General features: G+C 40.4%; 6 protein-coding genes across 8 annotated transcripts; 2 read left to right on the top strand and 4 right to left on the bottom strand.

Moving 5' to 3' along the window:
* The first annotated feature begins 1536 nt into the window (after positions 1-1536).
* Positions 1537-3358, top strand: uqcrb (ubiquinol-cytochrome c reductase binding protein). The gene is made up of 4 exons (XM_075449893.1): positions 1537-1617; positions 2302-2370; positions 2873-3039; positions 3167-3358. Exons 1-4 carry the CDS (start codon positions 1599-1601, stop codon positions 3242-3244), a joined length of 333 nt encoding a protein of 110 aa, XP_075306008.1. The 5' UTR covers positions 1537-1598; the 3' UTR covers positions 3245-3358.
* Positions 3359-3364: 6 nt separating this feature from the next.
* On the bottom strand, positions 3365-6590 carry lrrc14b (leucine rich repeat containing 14B). Its single transcript, XM_075449889.1, has 3 exons — positions 5928-6590; positions 5194-5819; positions 3365-4636 (listed from the first exon to the last, which is right to left on the bottom strand). Exons 1-3 carry the CDS (start codon positions 6201-6203, stop codon positions 3958-3960), a joined length of 1581 nt encoding a protein of 526 aa, XP_075306004.1. The 5' UTR covers positions 6204-6590; the 3' UTR covers positions 3365-3957.
* Positions 6591-6673: 83 nt separating this feature from the next.
* Positions 6674-12541, bottom strand: LOC142367872 (protein naked cuticle homolog 2). 2 transcript variants are annotated; one of them, XM_075449892.1, is made up of 9 exons: positions 12396-12541; positions 12276-12302; positions 12120-12196; positions 9050-9104; positions 8787-8878; positions 8113-8202; positions 7915-8032; positions 7676-7819; positions 6674-7590 (listed from the first exon to the last, which is right to left on the bottom strand). In XM_075449892.1, exons 1-9 carry the CDS (start codon positions 12418-12420, stop codon positions 7163-7165), a joined length of 1056 nt encoding a protein of 351 aa, XP_075306007.1. In that variant the 5' UTR covers positions 12421-12541; the 3' UTR covers positions 6674-7162. The 2 variants fall into 2 exon arrangements, with proteins under 2 accessions (XP_075306007.1, XP_075306006.1); XM_075449891.1 differs by having other exon boundaries at positions 8787-8899.
* A 989-nt stretch (positions 12542-13530) lies between these two features.
* Positions 13531-16257, bottom strand: gatad1 (GATA zinc finger domain containing 1). Its single transcript, XM_075449543.1, has 5 exons — positions 15781-16257; positions 14688-14810; positions 14543-14602; positions 14260-14443; positions 13531-14177 (listed from the first exon to the last, which is right to left on the bottom strand). The coding sequence occupies exons 1-5, from the start codon at positions 15958-15960 to the stop codon at positions 13987-13989; spliced, it is 738 nt and encodes a 245-aa protein (XP_075305658.1). The 5' UTR covers positions 15961-16257; the 3' UTR covers positions 13531-13986.
* Positions 16258-17332: 1075 nt separating this feature from the next.
* On the top strand, positions 17333-19907 carry chrac1 (chromatin accessibility complex subunit 1). The gene is made up of 3 exons (XM_075449546.1): positions 17333-17567; positions 17746-17872; positions 18856-19907. The coding sequence occupies exons 1-3, from the start codon at positions 17415-17417 to the stop codon at positions 18933-18935; spliced, it is 360 nt and encodes a 119-aa protein (XP_075305661.1). The 5' UTR covers positions 17333-17414; the 3' UTR covers positions 18936-19907.
* On the bottom strand, positions 18111-24883 carry LOC142367547 (uncharacterized). Of its 2 annotated transcripts, none has more exons than XM_075449545.1 (3): positions 24566-24883; positions 23124-23673; positions 18111-20389 (listed from the first exon to the last, which is right to left on the bottom strand). In XM_075449545.1, the coding sequence occupies exons 2-3, from the start codon at positions 23660-23662 to the stop codon at positions 20248-20250; spliced, it is 681 nt and encodes a 226-aa protein (XP_075305660.1). In that variant the 5' UTR covers positions 23663-23673; positions 24566-24883; the 3' UTR covers positions 18111-20247. The 2 variants fall into 2 exon arrangements, with proteins under 2 accessions (XP_075305660.1, XP_075305659.1); XM_075449544.1 differs by lacking the exon at positions 24566-24883 and adding an exon at positions 24350-24544.
* Positions 24884-26105: the final 1222 nt, after the last annotated feature.

Here is a 26105-nt window from a genome sequence, read left to right on the forward strand (position 1 = left end):
AAGCAGCCGCCCCATGTACAGAGGCTATAGTCCTCGCTGCAGCTGGCCCCGGTTCGAGTCGCACACCGAGTGGCCCTTTGCTGCATGTCTCCCCCTGCTTCCTGTCTCTCTCCAACTGTCCTAACATTAAAGGCATAAAAAAGCCCCCAAAAAAGTTTAAAAAAAAAATAATTTCCTTCATCTGAGGCTTCTTCGAAAAAAAAAAACATGGTTCACTTGTTTAGTGGTTGGATGTCACCCAGTACATTGACTTAAATGTTGTTAACACTTCCACATGCTACACAATGCTATTCCACTACTGTTTCTTAAATAGTTCAGATTTGAAACTACAAAATCAGCTTTTACAAGAGGATGCCTGCTTGAGCCATGTTTTAATTGCCCTATTAGCTTTATCAGCTTAAAAGTATTTAAAATGATGCTTTAATGTAAATAAGAGATGATAATAAATTATATGTTCACTCTGCAGCAAGCCTGGCCTCTGCATTTTGTATCCTTTTCACATGCTTTGCTTTCATTTTAATGCATTTACTACTTGGATATTTTTTAAGGCAAAGCGGCAAAGCGGCCTGTTTACTTGGCTGCTTATCACATTGTGATTATGGAGGCTTTGGCACAGTTCTGCTCAAAAGTTTGCACAAATTCATGGACATGAATGCCGTGGCAAAGTTGGGCTCTGAATGGCTTAGGTTATGTCTGCTAGAAAAAAAAATACATTTTATGTACAAGTTTTGAAATCGTGGGGTAAAATGTACTTGGAGGTTAAAGGATGTTGACCTGTTTGAAAAAATCCCTGTGCTGTCCAATTTTCAATTGTCAAGGTGATGGGTTGAGTTTTTGCTCAAAAATTCTATGTTCATTTTTGTTCATACCACTTAAACCACTTAATACAAGTTGAACTGATGCCAAAACAGCACCGGAGAATGTTACTACCACTACCATAATTCACAGATGGTACATTGCTTTTGGTGCTGTCTCATGTGACTAAAATGTTTTTTCTTTGTCCATGTTATCGACTGCAAACTTTGTTCAAACTTGAAGATGTTGATTTAGGAGCAGGGTCTCCTCTCTTCGATGGCACCCAACTGGTGATGTAATACTCACTTGACTGTAGATTGTATAAACAGACACAGATATCCCAGCAGATTTTAGTTCATTGCACACCTGTGTCATGTTGATTCCAAGGTTATCCCTCCCAGTAACGTGTAGCCTACTTACAGACACTTGTTGAATCTACAGTGGTTATGAATTGCTGCAAGAAACATTGTTGTCTTGTGCAAATCAATGATATTGTTTCCCACATTAGCATTGAGCTTCCTCAAACTAGAAGCCTTCATCTCAAAAGCTCTAATTAAAACTATATAGGTAACTTGTGTTTTTGGGTGAGGGAAAAAAAAGCCCTATTTAAAAATATTTTTCATTAACTATTAATATAATTGCCACATTTTAATATGTAACTGCAGAGTCAACCAGAAACTGAATTGTGGGTTCATGAATTTCCCATTATTAAAAAATATATATTCTCGAGAGCTTTCGAGGTTGCTCAACGACCTGAGAACTGATTTACCCACAATCCACCGCGGTCGTTCTTAGTGATAAAGATGGCGTCGAGGGCACCAGGTAAGTGAATGTCGCGTATTCTTCTTTTGTCTGTTTTAACTCCTTTAATGTCACGTTGTACAGTTGTATTGGTATCCATCTTAGACTGTTATGTATGGTTTTGCGCTATTTTGATCGTTTTGTCTGAATATGGCTATCTGTGAATTTGACGTGTTTGTCCTCTAACGTCCCCGTGCTAACTGATGCAGTAAAGCTAACATTAGCTTAGCAATCAACACCAGTGTCAATTACAGTATAAGAGAAAAAAAAATGTTTTCATGTTATTATCAGACACACATACTAAAGTACGCGCAGTGGAGTGCATTGGGGGTTTACTGAAAACCGTTACTGCTCACAGGTTTAGATTATATCATTCCTAAACGGGTTGTCAGCTAGCCTAAGCTATCCTTGTAATGTTGCGTTGTTTTCACTTCCGATGCTCCGAAACATTATGAAATGTTCGGCTTCAAAGATGATGTTTTATCTTGAAATTAAAATATTTACATGGTTTCGTAGGGTTAACATCGTTTTGTCATTTGAAGGTATTAATAGGGTGGATACGTACATTCTGACGTAGCAGTAATTCTGCAATACTGCTTCTTCTTCACCCTTAAATAAGAAAAATCTACTTTAAAGAAAATAGACAAATTACATACCTGTGCTCCCTGACGTATCTTGTCTGTTTATTTGATCTTTTGTCCACAGCTGCGACAGGCAGGCTCTTGCTTGGTTTCCGTAAATGGTATTACAACTCATGTGGCTTCAACAAGCTTGGTAAGTGAAATCACATTTATTCATTCATAAAATAGATTTCAACACAGCAGAAAATTGTCTCCAGTTAAGATGTGTGAAGTAGCAGATATGGGTTAAAAGATCCAATGAAATAAGAGCTGGATGTTAAGAGCAGAACCACACAAATACCATCAACGTAAAGATAAGCTAACTTAGATGCATAAAGGAAACTCTTCATTAAATGTAGGGTTAAAAATGAGAAAACAAGAAGTGAAATAAAAGTTGTAAGACCAAGGTGAAAGTAGTGTCAAATTTTAAACTTTAAGAAGACAGAATAGACTTGATATGAGGGAGAAACATGTACTTAGGGGTGACCCTAAGTACATGTAATTACAATATCCTGCTGCAGTAATAGAAACATGGATTACAGTTTCCAGGTTGCCATGTACAGAGAGAACAGAATTGTCTGAATTAATGTTGTCTTTTGTATTATCAATTTTCCATTTGATACTTTACTCGTTTCACCGCGCATCTTCTCTTGCAGGCTTAATGCGCGATGATACAATATATGAGGATTCAGATGTGAAGAAGGCCCTGAAGAGGCTTCCGGAGAACGTGTACAACGACAGGATGTTCAGGATTAAGAGAGCCCTGGATCTCTCTATGAAGCAGCAGATACTCCCTAAAGATCAGTGGACAAAATACGACGAGGTGCGTTCACAAGAGGAAGAGCTATGTGTATATTCATGTGAAGGAATAATGATGTAGCATTAAGATAACCAAGTTTTTAATTGTTCTTTTTAAAAAAAAAAAAAAAAAAAAAAAAATGTTTTCTCAGGATAACCATTACCTGACACCATATCTGGAGGAGGTGGTCCGTGAGAGGAAAGAAGAAGAAGAATGGACGAAGAAATAAACTTCCTGGTCACGGTTGTCAATCTCGTCTACGTTGGTGCATGATCGTCCCCTGGTGTAATATTTAAAATCGAATCTATATTAAAACTGCTAATTAAAGAAATGTACATTTTAACTGGTGTACAAGTGTTGTTGGTTTTTTTATTATGAAAAGTAGGCTGTTTTGAAAATTAGTTTTCAAACGCATTTGTGTGCTTATCAAAATTAAATTCATCACTTGCTGTTTACAGGTATAGTTATATACAACACTGAGATACTTGAGAGCATGATCAAAAGATGCAGCTTACAAAATATCTTAGCCACTGTTGAAACTATTTGTACTGCACATTTGTTTAGTTAATAATCTGCAGGCGGTATGGGAAGAAACTAATGATCCTCTGGTCACATGGAACAAAGTGATGTTCTTTTGTAGTCAAATTAATTTAGCTTATTGTTTTTTTTTTTTTTTTGTTTTTTCAGTGTTGCCCTTCAATGAAGGACAAACTAGTTTTGACAGATTTATGCCTAAGTGAATATAGCTTTAATTTAAAGTAGCCTAATAGCAAAACATCTTAAAAAGGCAAGAACCTATCAATTGGATGCACTGATTGCCAAGCTAACAACACTTCTACAAGTGAGGATAATCTGCATCACACACAAATCTGGATTTATGTACAAAATCTGCGCTCAAGACTCCTTTTTTGTCAGTCTTTTGATACATTCAGAGGAACCTCATCAGTTCTCTTTCTGACCCTCTGATCTCCTGTTGTCCACGTCGGTTATGGCACCTATGAAGTTCCCAATGATATTGTTGAACGATGTCAACATTGACACCCCCAGCTCATTGCTGGTTTCATTAATGTCTGGATCGTAGCTCCCCATGAGGGGGGTGCACACTTCCACACTTCCTCTGCCAGCCTCCTCAAGGATGCCCAACAGCTGGCTCCTGATCTCCTGAAATAAGTCCCTGTTGTAGCGCAACAAGTCTGAGTCATCAAGAGGATAAGTGACATTCTCAGGGTAGCATTCACGGGGTACAGGTATCTCTATGTACCTTAACTTAGGAAAGCCCGCAGATAATGTAGAAAATAACCTGCGAAGGTCAACAGAGGTCAGAGGGTTTCCTAGGAGTTTAACCTCCTCCAGTCCCTTGCAGGGAGACAGAGCATTGGTAAAGGTGTTTATGTGTTCATCTTTAATATCACACTCCTCAAGAGTGAGACTTGCCAGTGTTACTGAACAGCGGCTCAGCAATTTGTGAAAGAAGTTTGGGAAAGCGTCAAAGATGTCATGTCCACTGAGGTCCAGGTGAATCAGGGCTTCACTGTGGAGGCTGTTGGCCAGATACGTCATGTCCAAACGGCTTAGGCAACAGTTGGCCAAGTCCAGGAACTGCAGTGGTGTGTTGAGAGGACTGGGTAAGGCAAACAGAGGCAAATGGAAATTAGGTGTAGGTTGACAAAAAGGTAATAGCACCACACATATAGGTGTGTGTGTATATATATTTATATATATATACACACACACACACACACCTATATGTGTGTTTATTGGCTGGAAAGAATAGTTACAACTCTTTTCTATTGTTCACATTTGCATCCTAAATATAGAATTGCTTGAATTATCTGCCATATTGTAAACAGCTCTGTTATTTTCCCCAATTTATTTCCATTTGAACTATGAAGAGTAACCATTGGGCTTCTGGCTGAGCTGAAGCTATCTGTCCTCTGGCATCATGTCAGCAATTTTAACAACAAAATTCTTTCCATTGCTAAACAAGAGCCTTAAAGCTAGAGTGTCCTAGAATACTGGTTAAAGGTGATCACTGGGAGCTTGTTAAAGCTTTTGATGCCACAGTTTCAATGGAGTATGGACATCAGAGTCATTATCACTATCCATCACCTCACTCTTATAGGTATGCAGAAAAACAAGGAAACTTTGTTGTCTTCTTTTAGTTCTCCCTGAACTCACCTAAGCAGTTTTCGGAGATGTCCAGTGAGGGTAGAGAACCCCACGCAGAGCTCGGTGAGGCTTCTCAGATGTGCCAGCAGATTGCCAATGATTGTCAGGAGATCCTCATCAGAGCCTAGCCTTCTAACATCCAATGCTCCAGCCGGAAGCGTTAAAGACTGTAATTTGGGAAATTCCACCCTGGAGAGCAGCACCTCCAGGTGTGGGGCCTCCAGAGGAACATTGTGGACCACCTCCAGCTTTTTTATGCGCTCAGGCTCTGCTAGGCGAAGAACATAAAACAGCTGCTTGAGAGCCAGGGAATCGGCTCTAAAACCAACGAAGTGAAGCTTCAAAGGGCAGTAGCGGAGGAGCAGGAAGGCCTGAGCTACCAGCTCATAGTTGCGGCCTGTGACGAAGCCATTTAGAAAGATGTCGATAGATGCTTCGAAGGCAGATCGGGACACGTTACTGGCTTGCATGGCTACCATTGTCTCATAGCACATTTGGGTAAGGAGTTGGGTTCTTCCCCATCGACCCAAGGTAGACTTGCATGGGCAGACTTGGTGCTCAGTGTCCTTAAGGGCAGTCAGGTCCACCACATGCAGGTTCTTGGTGTAAGTTCCCGGTGGGGACAGCACATAATCCTAAGGAAAAAAGAAATATAATGATAAAGTCATTTACAGTCATTTAGTCAAACACATGAGAAAATGATTAAGTGCAGTTATAATATACATTCAAGCCCACTGACGTACCTTAAGACCAGTTAGAACTGCTTCTAAACAAAGCCGGCAGGTGCAGGAGGTGAGGTCAATCTGACAGTCCATGGTCTTTCCCAGGAGTCTTTGTATGTTGAGCTCAGGAAGAGGCCATGTCTGCACCAAAGTATGCAGCAAGTCAGCCTGCTCGTGGAGGTAGCAGGCCTTGAAGATAAGCGGGTAAAGGTTAAAAGAAACATAGCTCAGGTTCCTTGGAGCACTTGGACCAGTCTGAATGAAGCCCTCAGCTGCAAGGAAGCGCAGGGACTTCATGTTCTCAGGTTTTATGCACCAGCAGATATAGGCAACGAGTTTCTTTGTTGCTGACGAGAGCTTCTTTCAAACGGCTTTGTGTTTCAGTTTTTCTCCTCTGCAGCTGCCGCTTTGTTGATATTCTCTCTTGCTGCCAGTCCGAATGTTGCGTTTGTCTGGGACAAACTTGCTGTGGTGAGCCAGGAGCGAGGCATGGGGGGGTCTTGTGATAGGTAAGAGTGCTGGGGTTATTAATAGAAACAGCTGTCTCATGCCTTTCATCAGGCATGGTATCTATTTGCATGTTTTGCCAGAGAGATGTGCAAGAACACCATCTGAATACTTTACTATTTAGAACACCAATTTGTGAAGCCTCACTGTTACATTATTTATAGTGTCTGTCGCTGATGTTTAAAAATATTATCATACAGTAAAATCATTTAGAATAATTAGAAATTACGACACTTAATAATTCAGAATCAAAGCCACACTCAGAAATACTGAATTTATTGCAAACAAAAAATGTTCACAGATGCCTATCTCTAACATTTTCTTCTCATTCCGTAGTGATAAAAAACATGAAAACAGAGAATGATCTCATCCTGACTTTTTCCCTAAGTATCCACGATGAGATCATTTATTGTCATTTCACATTTGTTAAGTCACACAAAGTCGGTCCACAAAACAGATACGTCACCATGTCAGGTCAAATAAGAGTGATGTGTGACTGTATCAAAAGAATACTTTTAAATAATGTTAAACAATATACCTGAGACGAAAGCAACTGTCTGTAAAGTGGCATTCGGACAACAATGACCTCATCTTGCAGGACATGCAATAGATATCTAATTCTGTAGGATTTTAGTACATTAAACTGCTCCACATGATGAATACCATCCTAAAGAGGTCATTTAAAGACCCACCGAGTGGCAGTTAACCTCCAAAACTCTCCTTACCTCTCTGATATTTGCAACAAGCAGTTATGAGTGGTGGTAGTGATGGTGGTGATGATGATGATGATGCTCATGGTGATGATGGTGATCATGTTTCTTGGCCAGAGGTACCTCACATGTCGTTTGAAGGTTGGGAAATATTTGGCTGTCTCTTCCTGACTGGACCTGGATGTCGGCATGTTTGAAGGGTGAAGCAGGATCTTGTAACCTGGAGTGAAGCCTCTTGCTGTGGGAACGCTGAAGGTGAGTTTTGGGAGGATGGCACCACGAAGCAGGATGTTGGCCATGCAACCTGCAGGACTTTTCATCTCCTCTGTTACTCTCCTTCCTTACTGGCATGGTTTTGGTTTCCAAGAGGCCTCCTTGAGGCTCTCCGAGTGTGCAGTTCTCCGTGACTGCCACTGGATGGTGCTGAAGAGCAGAGCTGACCTGTCTTCGCCCATGAGAGGGGGAATCTAAGGAATAGAGGTGGAAACTGAATGCAAAAAGAATACACCTTGTACTTAAATGCCTGTAATAGTAATGGGAGAGTTTGTATACCTGTGCTGTCAAATTTGGAGTTATAGTTTTCAATGCCAGCCAGATTCAAGTAGTGGTTTCTGCGCTCCACGTTCTCACCCACACAGTAGAGGCTTCTCGCTGGTCGTCCTGCCTCCTGAGACATTCTCTGCTCCTTCTCTGCAGCTGTTTTAAGTGAGGAAGAGTGACAGTGTTTACATTTGTATATGGTTTCTAGAGAAACAAAAAGAATGTAAATGAGCATTTATCTTAGATCTTGCCTGAGCAGGGTGAGGGAGTTACAACCAGCTTGATCCTCAGGGGTGTGGTGCCGGCATACGGCTGCTTCACTGCTGCCTCTAGAACCTCGTACATGACGAGTATCAGACTGGACATATCCTGCAACACATACAAATAAATAATGAGAATAGATGCTTTCATAATGGATGAAGAAAGTAGCAAACAATAAAACATGCTACCTCTTTTGTGACCTTGCTGGTGGTGTCAAAATTGTACAGTGTGAACAGCCACTCCTGCCCAGTTTGAGGCTCCTCGTTGCAAACTGTGACCTGTGTCAAAATTGTGTCAATTTAAGGTGATAAGCAATCAATCTAATAGTTTAGTACATATGAAATATGCCAGTTTGCTTTTCTTCTCATATTTTCTAATTGAACATAAATTTGTTGTGAAATAAAAAGTGGACGCGAGTGTGAGTGTGCATGGTTGTGTGTCTCATTTGTCTCTGTGATGGACTGGCGGCCTGTCCAGGGTGTACCCTGCCTCTCGCCCAATGACAGCAAATGTGGCGAGCAGCTGAAATCCAACAAAAATGTCAAGCAAAAATAAGGAAATAGTTCACCCTGAAAATAGAAGCAATCAGCTTTCTCAGCTCCTGAATGTTTCCAGAGCAATGGGGAAAACATACCCATGTTTTTTAAATTTTCACTGCATGTTAATTGTGGATGCTTCTTTGCCAATTTTTGGGCATTTTACACAGTTTCCTGCCTTGTTAGGGTTTATTGGGGTTGCATTGTATAATTGTGTTGCATGAGTTGACCCTTGGGGGATTCGAAAACCCAAAGTATCCTCAAGTTGTTTGGATACAACTGGTCAAAGCACAGTTTATTAGTCGGACCCAATTGTAAAGACTCACGGTAGCGAGGCTGTTCTTCTCCTTTGTTGGTTCCCTGACCTGGAAGTGGAAGTTCTTCTCTCTGTCATGTGCCCTCCTTGGTGGCAGAACCACTGGACAGCAGAAAGAGTTGACCGTAAAAATGGTTTTGGCACATTCACAGTTTATCATAATAATGTTAACATGCAGTTAATCCATTAATTCTGTCTTTGGACATGGATAAATCCCTTATGATTCGTAGAAAGACAACATTATACGGATAATGTGTGTAATTCTCTACTCACCCTTGAGGTTGCAGTTGTTTTTAGACTTGATTTTCTTCACTTCTACATACATGGTCTGTCAAGAAAGGAAAAAGTTTAAATTACCAGTGAGGGGAGAGAGCAGGGGAGGAAGCAATTAAGTGATTTTCATGTCCCCTGAGTGTGTTTGAGAATCTGTGGATTTCGTCTGTATCCAGCTCTTTTTGATTGGATCAAGCCGTGATGTGAATCTTTCTCGATTACTGTACATGTGCTAAAACAAACAGAAAGGAAGAAAGAGGAAGAATGGTTGGCTCATTTTCGACTGCTTGAGCTCTGCTCTTTAAACAACAGACACGTTGACCTTTTTCTCCTTCAGGCACTTGTACCTGGAGGTTAATACGCTTTCTTAACCCTCCTCCGTCTTTGTTTGATCTCTTAACCACCAGCGCTGTGAAAATGAGTCCAGTAAAATATAAGCAAGAGATCATTTTGACAGAACCACCAGTGATATCTGTACATGTTAAATGTCAACAAATGGTTAAAAGGTCCCATTTTTTTAATTTATGTTTGTTGATTTACCTTAAACCTGTAGGTCTGGATTTCAATCAGAACACAAAAGCTTCAGTTGTTCATGCATGCAGAGGCCTGACTTGTTTAAACATAAAAGGCTTGCGGCCCATAAATACTTTAGACGTGTGTGCATCTAATAAAACAGACTCTCTGGCTTTGATCATTTCTGGTGATAACGCTTTCTACTTCAAAGCAATGCAGAACTTGAAGCACCAACAAGACATTTCTTTATCTGCCTGCACAACAATCCATCACCAGTGTCACACTGCTGCTCTGACAGATGAGGAACCAAAAGGAATGATAAGACAACTGCACCCTTATAACCTCACACGGGTTTAAATCCACACAACCCTCTTCTCTCAGTCTACCACGCTCGGTCTGTGGTGAAGCATTGATGGTTGCTTTGATTACAATGGAAAGGCAGAGTCATGATGCAGGTACAAGAAAGGTGTGTTTCATGGTCAGTATTCCTCAACTTCCTTATTTTGTGCTCTACCCAGATGCCCAGTTAAGCTGCCTTAACTAAGCATTTTATGTGGGGGAAAAAAAAGCTGATTTCATACATTCATTGTGAGGAAGATTCAATAAGAGTATGGATTTTTAACAAACATCAGAACATATTCAATCACACAGGCAGCCTAATGTGTAATAGGTGTCACCCAATGCAGAAATAATATCAATGCTTAGTTGTTTGCGTGTTCTATAGCTCTTTTTTGTCTTTTTCTTTCAGAAACATATTTTTACTTTTTGTTTTAAGCATTTTTTCCCTGCCATTTGAAAACGGTGGCACTGAGACGCACAATGAGTCGAAGACATGAGAAGCTTTCGCTTTTCACAGCTCACAGCAGTGGTGCGGTGAAGGAGGCAATTATTGTAGGCTGGAAAATCTAATCGCAGGAAGTGCTCCGGCATTAATGAGCACAGAACCTCCACAGCCCTTTAAACGTCTTGGCAGAGTGGACATCTTTTCCCAAACTGTAGGACTTTACAGAACTTTCGCATACCAGACAAATATTGTCCTGGGCTTCTGAGTTTAGTCATCTTAAAACAAGCTATGCCCTGTGGGAGAGAACAAATATACTGAGGAGAGTTGAAATTGGCTGTTGAACGCAGTCTCCAGCCCCTCAACATGGCTGCGCCTCTACAGACTTCATCACCCCTCCTCACATCTTTTCCACACACTTCAACGGGCTGGAGAAGGAAAGCAGTACCAGATGTGGAGCTTTTTTTCAGCGCAGTTAGGTATAAAGACTGCGCTGTGTGGATGGAGTGTGGCGGTGTTGCACTTCACAGACTTGGATGTCTCTTCATAGAGATGTAGGAGGAAGGGTGGAAGAATAAATAAACGACTAACGCCAAACATGTTTTATGCCTCCTCAAAGTGATGTGAGCAAATACTGTTTGTCCGAGGGTTGGGAGTCACCGAAGTGAAACCGCTGGCACCCAAATAAACCAGTGTGGCGAGGCTGCTCGTGTGTATCTACTGCTTGTTTTTCTGTAGTATTATCATTTCCTTTTAGATGTAAGATGTTCGAGGTAGGGGAAGCTTATTTTCATTCAAATAGACCAAAATAGCAAGCTGTCTCCAAAGAGGTCCAAAGAGTAATGGGTCCAGAGCTTCTGTTGTGTCTGAAGTTAATCTAACTCGGCTACAAAACGACTCAAAGTTGTTGCAACCTGACAAAAAAAAAGAAAGTAGAAAAGACTACTCAAATGTTATAAAACAGAAGGGGCCACTGGTCCAGAGCCTCTTATTGATTAGTCATAAGGGCCTAAAACAAAATAAAAATACCTACAAACAGGCTCATAAACAACAACAGAGATACTTGAAACGACACACAACAGCGACAACTAGACTCAAAAAACTTGTAGTGACTTAAAAGAAATGGTGGAAGTGATCAGCGTAACTACAAACAACTGCACAGAGAGCTGAGATGATAAACCAGGAAGAGACTGAACAGGAAAGAGGTTAAAAACTACCGGGAAGAGATGCAAAGCCACAAAAATGACAAAAGTAAACAAACACAATTTGATGTAAATGAACGCAAACAGATATAAGGCCACTGCAGAGTCTCACTGTCATCACAGAGGCACAACAACCACAGAGAGACACACATACGATCATGTTGTGTCTGCCATGTGTACAGCCTCTGTTCAGGAGTGAGGGGAGTGGGGGGGGGGGGCACAGACTCACAATCTGCGTACTGCCACAAACAATGTCTTCTTGTCTTTGACTTAGAAAATAAGAAGTGACGAAAAACCAACCTCAAAGCATCCAAAAGTGTCTCCATGGTGCTGCAGGGTTTAACCAACAGTCAAACTAATAACCCGTGAAGAATGGTTGAGCTATCCATGTGGCTGGTTTTAGGAGCTGAAGTCATTGCTACAGAAGGCTTTTATTTATAAATGAAAGGGCATCAAAAACACGCACAGTGAGTTCTTGGACTGCCAGTTAAACATTTGAGAGGATCTAGTAATACCAGCGCCTGATATTAGAGTAAATCTTGTGAGCGACTGTGAATAAAAGCAATAACCCCACCTCTGTCAGTTTGCTTTTGCTGGTGTTGCACTCCAACTCTCTGTGACAGGTCAGCACATTGGAAGCCAGACTATCACCTGCACATAACACAAGAATACGTGTTAGAAACACAGAGGAGCCACCCTGTGTGTGCAGTGTCTGCGAAGGCTGCCTCACCTTCCGGACTCTGACGGCTCCTCGAAACTGTTCAGATAATAAGAAAGGGTGAACGCCACTGATCAGGTATGCCGATTAAAGAACAAACAAACAGGTAACTGGTGAGAGGAAATGTCTTACCAAGTTTGGACTGGAATTTGCCCATATCTTGACTGATAAATGTTCCAAATGTCAAAGTCGGACAGGGAGAATACAGCAGATGCTGGTGATGAGTCCATTAGGAGACTTTGACAATCCGAGAATTGCACAAAAGTGAGCCTGAAAGTTGGGATGATCGTTAAAGAGTAAAGAGGCGGAGCGAGAGGCTTGACTGTCGCGCGCTCCCTCCTTCGGCTTTACATTTCCGATTCGGGCGATAACAGTCGTTACCCCTTCATGTTTTTTATTATCTATAAGACTTTGCATCTTCTTATAATTTAAATGACTTGAACTTCAGCTTGACGTTTAAAAGAAACAAGCAGCTTGCCTCGACGGCACTGATGGCACGCTATAAACTGTTACACTGACACAGAAACAAAATAAGAGTATCCTCACACAGCTTAGTTGTATACATCATCACCAGGAAGGTGAAACTAATCCCATGAGATCTGCCGAGTTGTAAACTGCAGCACCTTAAAATCCTCTGAATGCAATGATGCACTATCAGTTTAAAGTTTTAGCGAAGACGTTACAGCTCTCAGGTAACTTTTACCAAGGTCTTAGACCTTATTTAGCTTGTTAGCTTGATCAGCCATCTCCATGAAAGGCCGGGTGATGCAAATGTTCAGTTTTATAAAGACAGACTCCTTAAACCCAAAACTGCATCACCCTTTCGAGTGCCAAACATGATCAAGAGGAATTGGTATACTCTGGAGTGGTGCTGCGCTGATCTTATTGTGCACCCACACTGGCACAAACATGACCTCAGCGGAGGGGCGATCAGAAGAAAACCTCTCTGACATCTTAACTTCTAACATGCAAGAATAAGTGTAGAGTTCTATTCAATTTTATTGGACTAATATATCTCTGTTCCAGGATCTCAGCGCTCTGGGATGGATAGTTTTTGCTTTGGGCTTGGATCTGGTGCTCAGTATCATAAACATCTCCCCAAACCTGTGGATAGATCTCAGAATAACAGCGTGTCTCTGACAACCTCGTAATATCAAATCTATACCAAAAATAATCCCACAACCTAAAGCCAAAGGGCCTTAAGCTGTAACACGCACCACTGTTGATGGTACAGTATTGATCAAGCCAAAACCTTTGACTGAGGCTGTTTTATTTCTGTCATTTTGAACATGTAAGAAATGTAAATAAATAAGCACAAACATAAAATGCTTAAAATATTATGGAAATGTATCATCCTTAACTTTAAGCCCTCTTGGAAATGTTTCCTCATATTTTACTCCACATTAACAGAAAAAGAAATTTAGATCAGATTGGTTTTGTTCCACTTAATTCTGTATATTTTCCAATACGAGAAAATAATTATTTTATTTTTTTCATATATTTTTCATTTATTATCAAATACAAAAACTTTTATTGCACTGATACAGTTGTGTCAGCAATTTGTTTGAAGAGTAGTAACATCTAGTTTCTCTTGTACCAAATTACAACTCACGTTTGAACTGAAATAGTGGCTACAGTTGGCAACTATCTTTGTTTTCGTTATATTACACAATGTACATTCATCCGTTTCCATGCAACAGAAAAAGTCCATATCAAAATCCTGTTAACTGCCGCTACTGACAGACTCTTTGACGGTGAGTGCTGGTGTGGGTCCTATGTGGGTCCAGATGTAGCCTTTTTCAGGACGTATGGGGATGGTGGGAAACGGGGAGCTCCGTGACTTGAAATATTCAGAGGGGGCGTGGCACACAAACTCCAGGTACTCCATCTTTCTTGGCAGATCCTCCTCTGGACCTGTTGCAACACATGTGATTTGTAAACAGTCAAACACATCACACTGAGAAAGAAGAAGTGTAAAATCTGGATAACTGCTCACCAACAATGTACGTCCCAGGATCAAACTGGTCTTTTGGGCTGGCCTGAGTGGGAATGAGCCATGTAAGTGCGGCACTCTTTTCACAGTACTGGTCCTGCACAAATCCTCGGATCTGAGCATAGTAGGGCTTCCCATCCTCCTCATCTGTCACCTTGATCACATCGCCCGTCTGGTAGTACACACCCTGCGGACGCACGTTGTCAGAAAAATGTGTAGATTAGAACACGATCATCTGCAGTAAAGTTGAGTATCGATCGTTGCTTGCCAAGAATGGACAGAATACCTTATAAAATACAGATTCAGATGTGATGATTGTTGCTACAGATTCTGGTGCTTTGATTGGCTGTGGGAAAGATAGCAAAGGGATCAAATGTAATGAAAAAAACATTCTCCCCCCCTAAAAAAACCTAACTGCATATGTTACTTACGTTTTTTAGTTTAAATATATGTCTTCTTCCTTTTCCTTTTGTTGATACTTTTTTCTCAGAGGCGGGAGCTTTGTACTTGGTGCTCCGCAGCCGCGCAGACCTCCTGTGGATCTCCTGCTTGGACTATAAACAAATATATTGACGGACATCAGACACGCCGCTGAAGCAGTTACACAAGTAAGCATTTCTCTGCGAGTATTCTTCTGGTGATGGAAGCGAGGCCATCAACGCTTACATTTATTCATGTGATGTCAGACCTGAACTTTAATAACCAGATCAAGTTGGCTACAAAGTCAGCCTGCTACTACTTGAGAAATATTTCACGCATTAAATGAGTAATAAGTCGGGGTGATTTTAAAAAGCTGATCCATGCGTTTCTCTTCGGTAAACTAAATTACTGTAACAGTTTATTTACTGGTCTGCCTAAGGTTCCAATCAGACAGCTGCAGCTGATTCAGAAGCGGATCACATCACTACGGTCCTGAGGTCTCTACCCTGGCTTCTTGCCCACCAAATAGTTTATTTGAATATCCTGCTGTTTGTTAATAAAGCTTTAAATGGTTTCAGCCAAAGCACATCTCAGATTTTGTGGTCTCTGAGGTCATCAGGAAAAGGTTTGCTTCTGTCTCTGGGGTTAGAAGTTACCCTTGGGACAGAAAGCAAACCTGTCCGGAGACGTTTATATGCACCATGTATGTGGAACAAACTCCAGATAAATGCAAGTCTGCGTCATTCTCACTTCTTTTAGCTTGAACCATGAAGACTTCCCTGTTCTCCACTGCATTTCATTGATTGAACTTTTTTGAAGGACTTTGACTAATAACTTTAACTGCACTGCACCTCTCATTAGTTTATTTCAGTTTTCTTAAAATGTCATTTTAATGCTTTTTATGTTACATTCAAATAGCTTTGGATTGCCTTGTTCTCAAACTGTGCTATATAAATGCATTTGCCTTGTCGTGCCTAGGGGGCGCTGTTATGAACTGCTGCAGTAGTTAAAATCGCTCCATTACAAGTATCTGAAATTGAAACAAAACTGAGCTGTTTTGTCCATAGCACCTTGTTCATGACGCATCTCTTCGGTGTGACTGACCTGCTTTCCCCCGCCATTGCTGGTCTGTGTGCTTGAGGACAACGAGGGTCCCGATGCTCCTCCGCAGCTGCTCTTGCCAGTGCAGTTATTGCACAAAATTTCTCCCTGGTTTCCTTTCTTCCACATCGACGAAGAGTTCGTCTTACAGACCGCGCAGCACGGTTTCAAACCTAGAGGCATCGTTTACGGTCGGAAAAAACGACGCCAGCGCAAGGAAAATGAACACCGATGTGTTCAACAATGAGATGAAGCTGCTCCTCGTTCCGCTATAATTTTCCACCGGTTACGTTTCAGCAAAATACACCAAAAGAGATATTGATATCTTCTGCCTGCAAAAGTTAGGGGGGAGATATAAGACATTCAGTGTTTTAGTGCTACAATAAATAGCAACCGGTACTGTTTATTTATGTAGCCCAATTTTCGCCATTGCAAGCGCCAATGTTCTTCTTCTACACTGGAGTCTGAAATTGATTCTTCTTCTGTGGTCAGGGAGATGGGAAATCATTAAAGTAAAGCGCCACCACTCGACACGGAGGGTACTGCGTCAGTCTTGATATGAGTTTACTGGTACACACCTTATTTCCAAAATTTGGGGGTCTTTTTTTCAAGAAAAACTCAGTTCAACTTAATTAATTTGAGGCTTTATTTAACAGACCCAAGCAGGCAACAAAGGAAATTATATTCAGTCTCTTCAGTGACCAACCTCATTATATTTAGAAAATAGAAACAAATCGGCAACTCAAGGCCAGCAGCATGCTCAAAGAAAGTTGTGAGAGAATATAAAAATAATTTATAAAATAAAACACCGTTCTGAATTACTCTACTGTCAGCGGATTAAATTATGACAAACTATGACAACATAATTATGACATTATGTTGTGGAAAGGTTCTGTCAGTCTGGGTAAATCTCTGTGTGTAAAGGTCAAGGCTAGAAACCACTTCTGGAAGCATGTGACCCTTTGCTGAGCTCTCTTGGCACAAATTAATCTCAGCTGAACAGAAAGACAGTTACACACAGACAGGATACACATTCTGTGGTCAGATGAGTCCAGCTTGATTTTGGGAAAAAAATATGTATTTTCAGTGGGTCTCGAAGGCACCAGGAGCAACAAAAATGCATTTTTCCTTCGTTCATTCAGATATTACAGAAAAAAAAGTGGCCTTTACTTTCCAGCAGTGAGGGTAAATTCAAGCATATTGATTTATTTCTGTTTATTCAGCTATTTGAGGATGTTGCTACACTTTCTTGATAAAAACGTATGTCACGCGTATGTCAAACGTAGAATCACGCGTTTTGTTCGCTTCATTAATGTTCATATTTTATTCTGAGAAATAGCAGCAGTTGTAAAGTGTTTCTGTAAAACATAATACATTTTTTTCAGAATCCAAATAGTAAAGTAATATTTCGCTTTCTATTTGTTGGGCTTTTTACCCAAAAATGCGATGGTTATATTTGAATAAACGGTGCCGTTAAATAATAGTTAAGCTCCAACTCCAGCAGGTGGCGCTGCTCCAATGTTAAAGGCCGCCAAACAACTTGTCGAACACGAAGAAGACAGAATGCGTCACCATTCAAAACAATACTCGAAGTTCCCCTTGGCTGGCGGTCTGTCTGGCGCCGTGTCTTCGTAAAGATGTCTCAAAATAACCCCGATCAAGACGACCAAACCTCAGGAGCCAAAAAGACAATCTCCCTGCCGATATCCAGGGTGAGGCTGATCATGAAGAGCTCCCCGGATGTCTCCAGCATCAACCAGGACGCTCTCTTCCTCACCACCAAAGCTACAGTAAGCTGCACTTTCATGGTAAATCATCGGTTCGCCCTGCGTTGCTAGCTTATCAGCTCCTCCATGTGTTGCTGCTAGCGGGGTTAGCATCGTTAGCTGGTTCATTTAACGGGAAAGGCTTCTGCTTTTGCTTCAGTCGGACGTTTGCGAGTTGCTGACTTGTGTTGTGTTGTTGAAGGAACTGTTTGTCCAGCACCTGGCTCTCTCTTCCTTTAACAACGGCGCTGGGAAGGGAAACAACTCTCTGTCATACAGCGACCTGGCTAAAACCGCAGAGGAGACCGAAACTTTCCACTTTCTCACAGGTGAGACCCACCGACACCCTGACTCACCTGCAGGGACCACAGCCCGTTGAGCTGGTCTTACTGAGTGTCCTAAATCCCGTCTGAGCGTGTATGTTCACCCTTCAGGCACTTGTAACTATAACGTTGTTTGAAAACTCTTCTGTTGTAATTAACTCGACAGACATTTTTGAGATTTTCCCGGTATGTAGATCATTAAATGCCTTGAACACAACATTTAAAGACGTACATTCATCACCAATTCTTTAAAAAATATTTTATTGACAGACTTAAAAAATAAAAATCAGATAAAATAATAATGAACGCCATGAGCAAGTCTGTAATATTGTTACAGTTAGCAATAAAATACAGTACAGTTCAGCTACTACATAAAGCGAAACCAACACTTCTCTAACAAACATTCATCTATCCAGATTAAACATTATCTTACCCATAAGCGGCATCCTCACATGGGAAAATTAATGGATAACTTTTTATAAACCATCTCTCTGTCCGCCATCATTTTACCTTTACTGATTTATCTTCCAGTTTTAAAAGCTTTTTCCTTTAGCTCAGTCATTTCTATTCACTTTAAAGAAATCTATAAGTGTAACATTTCCTATCTGTATTAATGTCGCCGAAGAAGTTACCAAAGTGTTTTTTTGTGCATTTTCTTTCCTCTGACGAAAGCTAATCTTTACTTTGTGATTAAGTTGGCCAGGCATAGTTTAAACAAATCCAATAAATCTGACTTTATTTCACACTCTGTCCTAAGACAAATTAACCTTCCACAACCGTCACTGTATGACCCATGGAAACCTATTCATAAGCTGTAAAAATCAGTTTCATAGCAGATCGTGGCTTGTTGATTTTTATTGTTAAAATATGCAGAACGGCGAGGATGGGATTACACGTTTCATACAAAGAAGACAAGTTACAAAAGTAGAAATGACTTGGATGCACTGTAATCTTCTTTTTTTTTTCTTCCCCTCTTTAAATACTGACAGATATCTTGCCGAAGAAGATCTTGGCTCGAGACTACCTCAAGTCTTTGGAGCAAATGCAAGAGGAAAAAGCTGATTTTTAAAAAGGAAAATTCCTCCCTCCAGTCTGGGCAGATATTATCATATCTTTGTGCCCTACCTCTCACGAAGAGCCATGTGACTGTCAGAAGAGACACTTTGAACTCTCACAGTTCTTTTAAACGCAGTGAGTTCATGTTAGAGGACACTGAACTGAGATTAAACCCAAACAAGAGTATCAAACGAAGACTCGGAGATCAAATTCAAACCCAAATTAAACACAGTCTTAGAAGAATATTTGTGATAAATAAGTGCTTAAAGCACATCAAATTAGTAAGATAGGCTGATAGAAATAAAACGTTGTTGCACTGAAACTCGGTGACACCTCAGGTTTCTTGATCTGTTCTGTACATAGACAATATTTTTGTGTTTGGCTAACATACTGCTGTAGCTAATGAATGAGTTCAGTATGAATTTGCATTTGGACACTAAACTTAGACAGCCTGAGGGTTTTTTTTTTTTTTCTGGTAGCAGTGTCTTAAATTTCATGCACGTTTTGCATGGACCAGGAGTGAAATGTTCCCTCTTAACAGCCTGCAGGCGTTCGCAGGCTCTCTCCATGTGAACGACCAGTACCTGGAAGTCCATTCCACACAGCTGGAGCACAGATGTCTCAGCACCTGACTTCCTACTGCCTTTAAAACATGATTGATTGAGTGCTTGATCTTAGAAATGGTGTCAAACGTTGATTTCAAAGTCTAAAATGCTGTTACTGATTATAAGTTAAACATATTTAAAGATATGGTTGTTTTTTGAGCTCGTAAGTACTTGAAAGCTGTTTGAACTAATCAAAAGTACAAATACCTCTTTTTCCAGCGTAACTACAAAGCAACTGATGGTGCTGTGTCTTTTCAAGTAAAAATTCACACCTAACGTGAATATTTAAAATGTATATAAGTTAGAAGGCATCCTCCTCGTGTATTTGAAAATTTGTGGTTTAGATTTGATATGAAAATAAAGATTGATTCTTAACCGAGTGTCTTTTGTATCACCATCTTTATGAGACAGATGTGAAATGTGTTGAAACCCCGCTCGTTTCCTTCCACGCTTCATAAATGTGTTACGTTTTTACAAGAGGTTAAATGTGACCATGAAATCTCTGCATGGAATATGTTTGCAGGCAGCTACATGCTCCGCCGCTGCTGATTAAAGCTTAACCATTTTACTTTGTTGGGTGTGCTGCTGACGTAATAAGGTGCATATTAAGTACGTTTTGCTCTCATTTTACAAAACTACAATGAACGTGCATGCATGCGCTACATTATTGTACAAGAGATTTGTTGATAAATACAGTTGAATACGAGGTCTCCACCTTTGTCACTGTTGGATGAGTTTGCGGAGTCGAAATTGCATATTGAGAAGAGTCTTCTCTAAAGTGGAAAACTGCCTCTCCAGGTGGTTTGCCATGTGCTCTCGGCCATCTATAGCGTCCCTTGTATTGGCCAGGTGCTCCTTCATACTGTAAAAGGATGAAAAACCACAAATAAATATGACTGTCTGACGCAGTCTCGTTTACAGCTTTATTTGCACGTGTTCCCTTTCACATCTCAATGAAGAGGGAGGTGGTGGTGGGGGGGCATTGAGTTTAGTGCTAATGCTCTACAACCCTTTTAGAGCCAGAACGTCATCCCCGCCAGATGTCCCGACTGTTGGAAAATAACTGAAATGACTCGGCTTGTCTGGAGGTCTTCTGTGTCAATGTTAGCAACAAGTTCCAAGTCCCATACTAACAGTGATTTTATGGCTCTCCCCCTGTCTACTTTGGATCAAGTTTTGGATCCCAGGGCAGCTGGAAAGTTAGCTGCCTTGCTGCTGTGTATAATCTCTGCAAAGTGCACTAAACCAAGTATTTATGTACGTACTACATGCTTTATTCGAACAGGAAATCAAATATTCTACATTTAAGCGTTGCACCACTGTTTAAACAGTTTGATTTCAGACTTCACTAACGGACTGCAGAAGTATGGCTGAAGAGAAATCCCCAGGAAGCAATTCGACAACAGAGGATTTATTTTGTGAAAAGACCTCTTTGGTCCAGAATACATATCTTAACAACGACTGAATTGATTGCCATGGCATTTGTGCCAACATTTATGATTCTCAAAGTTCACATGTACGTTTTCAGCATCAGATATACGTGGTCTGTCAAGCTGCATTTACCGTCATTTTCAAGCTTTACTTGCGAGATCTTTCGTAAAGTTGGATTTTTGAATGTTGTGTAAAAATATACAAATAAATACTGTATGCAATACCTTTATAGATCAAGCTTTACAGCGACAATGCAGACAGTAATTAAACTAGACCCAAAAACTTCACAAGTGATTTATGCATTAATGATGATAATTATATCAGTACTTTTACACTACATTAAACTTTTATTCAAGTAATAAATCTAAATATTTCCCACACCACAGTTGGTTAGCAAAGGTTAGCATGTTACAGTAAAATGATAAAAGATGGGAAAGTTTATACAGCTGTTCCTCAACATGCTAACAGGCACTTGCATGTAGCTGAAATCTACGCAGTGCTGAAGTGAGCAACAACAAATCTGAAAAGTCTTAGATGATGAATCAAGTGGGGTAGTCCTTGTTTTTTTTTTTTTTTTTTAAAGTAACAGGATTCTTGTTTTAATTCTTCTGCTGTAACAAACTTTTAAAGAGACCCTGTGGTGACATTTGTGAGAAATATATAAGTGTGTTGTCACAGGATCACTAACTTTTGCCAACAAAGTAGGGAATCTGTTGTAAAATTACGTAATAATAACGTAATAATAATAATAATAATAAAACGTAATAATAATAATAGTCATGAAAAGGATAATAATTTCAGACCACGAATGAGTCTCCCCTATTCTGTGTCATTTATCAGGAAATCATTAATAAATAATCAAATATTCAACACGTTGGCAGTGGATGTTGTAAAACTTGAGTTTAAAAAAAAAAAACTAACAAACATGGGGTTGAGAGAATTGCCGAGACCTACGAGACAGGACTGTGTTGAGGCACAGATCTCTGCACGATCCACGGAAATTTCAGTGTTTCCATGGATGAGTGGTCATAAAGGTAATCAAGAAACAAATCTGGACACAGTTCCATGCATCATATGTGGTGAAAACCAGACACATGTTGATAGTCACCATCATGCCTTGGGGATGATTTTTAAATGTATTTTTTCACGACGTTAGTTCATTTGAACATTCAATAAAACAACGATGAAAAGCATGCCGTCAGGAAAACTCCGGAGACCTAAAAAATTGCTGTGCACCGACACTTTCACAGTGAGTATTTTTCTATTGAAATGTTGCTTAAACAACAACTATGGTCACCAGTGAAGACGTGTAGAAATGGTTAAAAAGTACATCTTTTGTAACGGATGTTAACTGCACTACATTTAGACACAACATTTCACTGGTTTTAGCTGTAGGAAAAATAATGATCCCAGCAGAGATATAGCCTTGACTTCTTATACCAGACAATAGTCTATCGGTCTACATTGCTAACCAATCAATGCATAAGGTACACAATAGCCTTTTTAAATCGATAAACATGGAGGTGCAGATGCCTTCAATAAATCATTACCTATAACCACTAAGGTTCTTGTGCATCTGCACTTAGTTATTAGCACGCATGCACAAGAACCACGGAGTCCAATCTGCCAATAGGAATTGTGGTTTTAATCTTCCTCTTAGGTGACAGCTGCCCCTACAAGTATGTTAAATGCAAACAAGTTTTCGACATCATCAAAGAAGGGATCGAAAGGAGCTGGGAGACTGCACCTTTGTCACTTTGATGCAACGGTTGATGCAGAATAAATTACTGAAGAATGGGACCCATAAAAAATGAAGAGGATGATCTGCAGGCACTTGTAATGAACCCACCTGTAGATGTGTTGTCTACCAGCTCCTGTATGTCTGCAGATGTTTCAGTTGGCCCAAAAATATACTTTTATAGGTACATCTCTCCTTGTGTACTGTGCATAAATATCTTACCTTTGGTCCGAAACAACAAGGCTCTGGATCAGCCATAATTTAAAAACAGAAGGATCGCTCGGGAGAAAGAGAAGGAGCTATGTAACTTAGGAGGAAGGAAGGAAGGACCTGTTATCTGTTTTTTTTAGATAAATATGTTATTTCTCTACCATTCATTAGGTTTTCTTCCACTGACATGATAAAGAAATAAATTAGATTTTCTTACCTTCTGAGGACCCCCTGATCGTTCCCCTCTTTCCTCTTCTCCTTCAGAGAAACAAACACGGTCTCCATGGTTTGCACTGTCTCTACCATTTCCTTGTGGTCTGAGCGGATTCCCTCCACCTCTTCTCTGGCCTGATGGTTGTAAGAGATTTCTTCCTCCTCTACCCCGCTGGAGGTGGACACGGCCTGCAGGGCAGCCCTGTTCTGCAGAACAAGCAGACGGGACTTGGCAAATTCCTCGGGCCCTGCAATGTTTTCCCAGCAGATCGGAGAGGATGGTGGCAACCAGAAACGCTGGCTGCAGTTGACTGGTTTTTCAGGGGACTCCGTTACAAAGGGGCTATCAGCAGGGAAGCTGTGCAGCAGGTGCAGAAGAGGTGATCCAGAACCCCATTCCCAGTCCTCTAGGTCTTGCTCCCCTGATGCTTGCTGGTGTGGAAGAGTAGGAAGAGGACCTGCTGGTTCTGCATTCTCTGCTAGGGAGCAGAAACCCAGCAGGAATAAGCAGAGCCAGGCCCTGCTCATGGTCCACCAGGGCATCTTCAAAGTGGCTGAAACAGGAAGGATCACACTCAGTGAGACTTGCTGGCGTTTTGATAGGCAACCTTTGCCAAACATTAATTTGACTGTCACAAAGCTGTTGTTGCACTGCAACAAAACCTTGCCTTCTAAGAGGGATGTTAGGAAGAAGAAATGAGCATTGTCAGTGATAATCTTTTAAAATAGACATAAATAATTGAAGTTAAAAACAAGCCAAGTTCGAAGAACTAAGTTGAAAAAAGATTTTGTTCTGGATAACGAGAAAATACAGTGAGACTTTATTGTTATCTCTGTCATTCACATCAAAAATAACAATACAGGTATGCCACGTTTAAAAGAACGAGCAACAAAGAACGACACTCAACTATTCATCCAAGCTATGTTTCCACATATTTGTCCATTAAATAAGCCGTGAATTATAGTGTGGTTTCAGTTATAGGCTGAGTCATAAAAAAAAAAAAAACATACAGTCGTGTTTTATTTGTACCGAGTTACTTTGAATTCAATAGCGTCTTTCGTGGTTTGCCACCATGGAACAACTGCAAACTCGCGATAACTGCTGAAAATCATCATGTTCATATTGGCACATTCAGTTAAACACATTCACACACCTTCACCTAAACAAGCAACAATCCCTACATGTCTGTTAGGCGCTAAGGTTGATATAATGTGCACAAAAGATCTTACCTTGCCGAGACACAACAGCGATAGAGCAGTTTGTGTATGGAAATGTGTGTGTATGGAAATGTGTGTGTGTGCGCGCAGCGGCGCTGAAGCCGTCGGAAAAAATGAGTCGACTGCAGCCTGTTACATACAATCTGAATTACTTCTCACTACAAACAGTAGAATGTGGAGCCGAGTTTTCCCTTTCAGAGTCTATGGAGGGAATGATGCAATACTTACCTCAACGAGGTGATTTCACGTGGTCTTATAATGAAAGCAAACGCTTTGCCGGATAAAAAATGTCACAAGACATTTCTGCCACAATGCTCTTTTAAAAGTTTTTTTTTTTCTGACAGCAAGGACTTCCGCAGGTCAGCTAAGTACATGTTTTCCTTCACCTTTTCTTCCCTTTTCTAATTATGAATGGAGGTGTAAAAGGTAAGAGGCTCCTGGTATTTATTTGGCCCAAAAGCAAGTCTTAATATTCTAACTAATTCACTGTGAAACCTCACAACGAGTGAGCTGTTTTTGTGCAAAACTCTGCTATTGTCAAATTAACGTTGTGCTAATCTACCATTTGAGAATAAAGACAGAGTTTTAAGTTGAAGTACTAGATCTGGCCGAAGGCTAAGGAACTTGTTACTAATGCACACCATCTGTGCCTATTTAGTCTTTTGGGTTGGCCAGAGAGAGAATTTATCTTGTCCAGGGTTTACACTCTGACATAAGCAACAAGGAATGGGACATAGTTTGGCACAAACAAGCAGTTGTGTTGTAATTGTAGAGTAGGTGATGACATGAGACACAAAAGACAAACCTCTAAAAAATGAGCTGTGAGTCTGGGGATGAATTCTCAAACTTAATCTTTTCACCCCATTGGGTGTGACAGAAATGAGCAGTTTGGTATAACTCGGGGATTCTTTCTGACCAGGAAAGTAACTTGACTTGGTGAATCTAAAAATGCAAGTTTCCTTGTTGACTTAAAAATGAGTTCCCCTAATTTGGAAGTGGAATAAGCTTTCTTTTTTTTTTTTTTTTTTTTAACATTATTGTTAGTAAACTTCCTGTTGAATCTTCTAAAACTCTCCAATCTCTCATTCATTCTTGAGAATCCATTACATTACATTACGGTCATTTTGCAGACGCTTTTAACCAAAGCGACTTACAATAAGTGCGTTCAACATCGGTAGGCAAAAGAACTTCAGGTCACAAGAAATCATAAGTGCATTTCCTTCCAAAACCAAACAGCTAAGAGCAAAACTAGTGCTAGAGTAAGTGCGATAAGTCAGGTACCTAGACAGATGGGAAGACAATTTAGAAAACAAAGACAATTTAGGATTCAATATAAACACAAAAAACTTGTGCTAAAGAAAATAAAAAATTAAAATAAAATAAAGGACCAGACTCAGTGAATCCCTCTCCTCAAATGGCATCTGTTTATTAGGCTCTACATGGCAATAAAATGTGGGTCCCTGTGTGTTCAATGACAACTTTTGAGGGCATGTGTACCACCAAAGTAAGTGTACATGGCTAGGGATTGGATTTGATACTCCAACCTTTTTACATGGCTGATATGGTTTGAATTCTGCCAGATTTTTCTTGAATCTCCGCATGATCATTGTTTTGCAAATAAAATAAAAGGATTCAGGTTTGTACTTTCAGCCTCTTCAGTTCAACTTAAATTCAACACCACTTTATTTACTCATGTGAGAGAGAAATATGCTCCGTATCAACACTCACATCAACAGATGCCTGAGTATTAAAAAAGTAAAATGACAAA

The sequence above is a fragment of the Odontesthes bonariensis genome, chromosome 18 (genome assembly GCF_027942865.1).
Source record: "Odontesthes bonariensis isolate fOdoBon6 chromosome 18, fOdoBon6.hap1, whole genome shotgun sequence".
Taxonomy (NCBI): domain Eukaryota; kingdom Metazoa; phylum Chordata; class Actinopteri; order Atheriniformes; family Atherinopsidae; genus Odontesthes; species Odontesthes bonariensis.

Excerpts from the sequence above, each read along its gene's own strand:
- uqcrb (XM_075449893.1), top strand. Across the intron at positions 2,371-2,872 it reads ATGTGGCTTCAACAAGCTTG|GCTTAATGCGCGATGATACA; the intron begins GTAAGTGAAATC and ends CTTCTCTTGCAG. Across the intron at positions 3,040-3,166 it reads AGTGGACAAAATACGACGAG|GATAACCATTACCTGACACC; the intron begins GTGCGTTCACAA and ends ATGTTTTCTCAG.
- lrrc14b (XM_075449889.1), bottom strand. The coding sequence starts at position 6,203 with ATGAAGTCCCTGCGCTTCCTTGCAGCTGAGGGCTTCATTCAGACTGGT. Across the intron at positions 5,820-5,927 it reads CAGTTCTAACTGGTCTTAAG|GATTATGTGCTGTCCCCACC; the intron begins GTACGTCAGTGG and ends TTTTTTCCTTAG. Across the intron at positions 4,637-5,193 it reads CATCTCCGAAAACTGCTTAG|TCCTCTCAACACACCACTGC; the intron begins GTGAGTTCAGGG and ends TGCCTTACCCAG.
- LOC142367872 (XM_075449891.1), bottom strand. The coding sequence starts at position 12,420 with ATGGGCAAATTCCAGTCCAAACTTG. Across the intron at positions 8,203-8,786 it reads AGAAGAACAGCCTCGCTACC|GTCACAGTTTGCAACGAGGA; the intron begins GTGAGTCTTTAC and ends ATTTTGACACAG. Across the intron at positions 8,033-8,112 it reads CCAGCAAGGTCACAAAAGAG|GATATGTCCAGTCTGATACT; the intron begins GTAGCATGTTTT and ends TATGTGTTGCAG.
- gatad1 (XM_075449543.1), bottom strand. The coding sequence starts at position 15,960 with ATGCCTCTAGGTTTGAAACCGTGCTGCGCGGTCTGTAAGACGAACTCT. Across the intron at positions 14,603-14,687 it reads ATATATTTAAACTAAAAAAC|CCAATCAAAGCACCAGAATC; the intron begins GTAAGTAACATA and ends TCTTTCCCACAG. Across the intron at positions 14,444-14,542 it reads CTGAATCTGTATTTTATAAG|GGTGTGTACTACCAGACGGG; the intron begins GTATTCTGTCCA and ends GTGCGTCCGCAG.
- chrac1 (XM_075449546.1), top strand. The coding sequence starts at position 17,415 with ATGTCTCAAAATAACCCCGATCAAGACGACCAAACCTCAGGAGCCAAA. Across the intron at positions 17,568-17,745 it reads TCCTCACCACCAAAGCTACA|GAACTGTTTGTCCAGCACCT; the intron begins GTAAGCTGCACT and ends GTGTTGTTGAAG. Across the intron at positions 17,873-18,855 it reads AACTTTCCACTTTCTCACAG|ATATCTTGCCGAAGAAGATC; the intron begins GTGAGACCCACC and ends AAATACTGACAG.
- LOC142367547 (XM_075449545.1), bottom strand. The coding sequence starts at position 23,662 with ATGCCCTGGTGGACCATGAGCAGGGCCTGGCTCTGCTTATTCCTGCTG. Across the intron at positions 20,390-23,123 it reads GATCAGGGGGTCCTCAGAAG|TATGAAGGAGCACCTGGCCA; the intron begins GTAAGAAAATCT and ends ATCCTTTTACAG.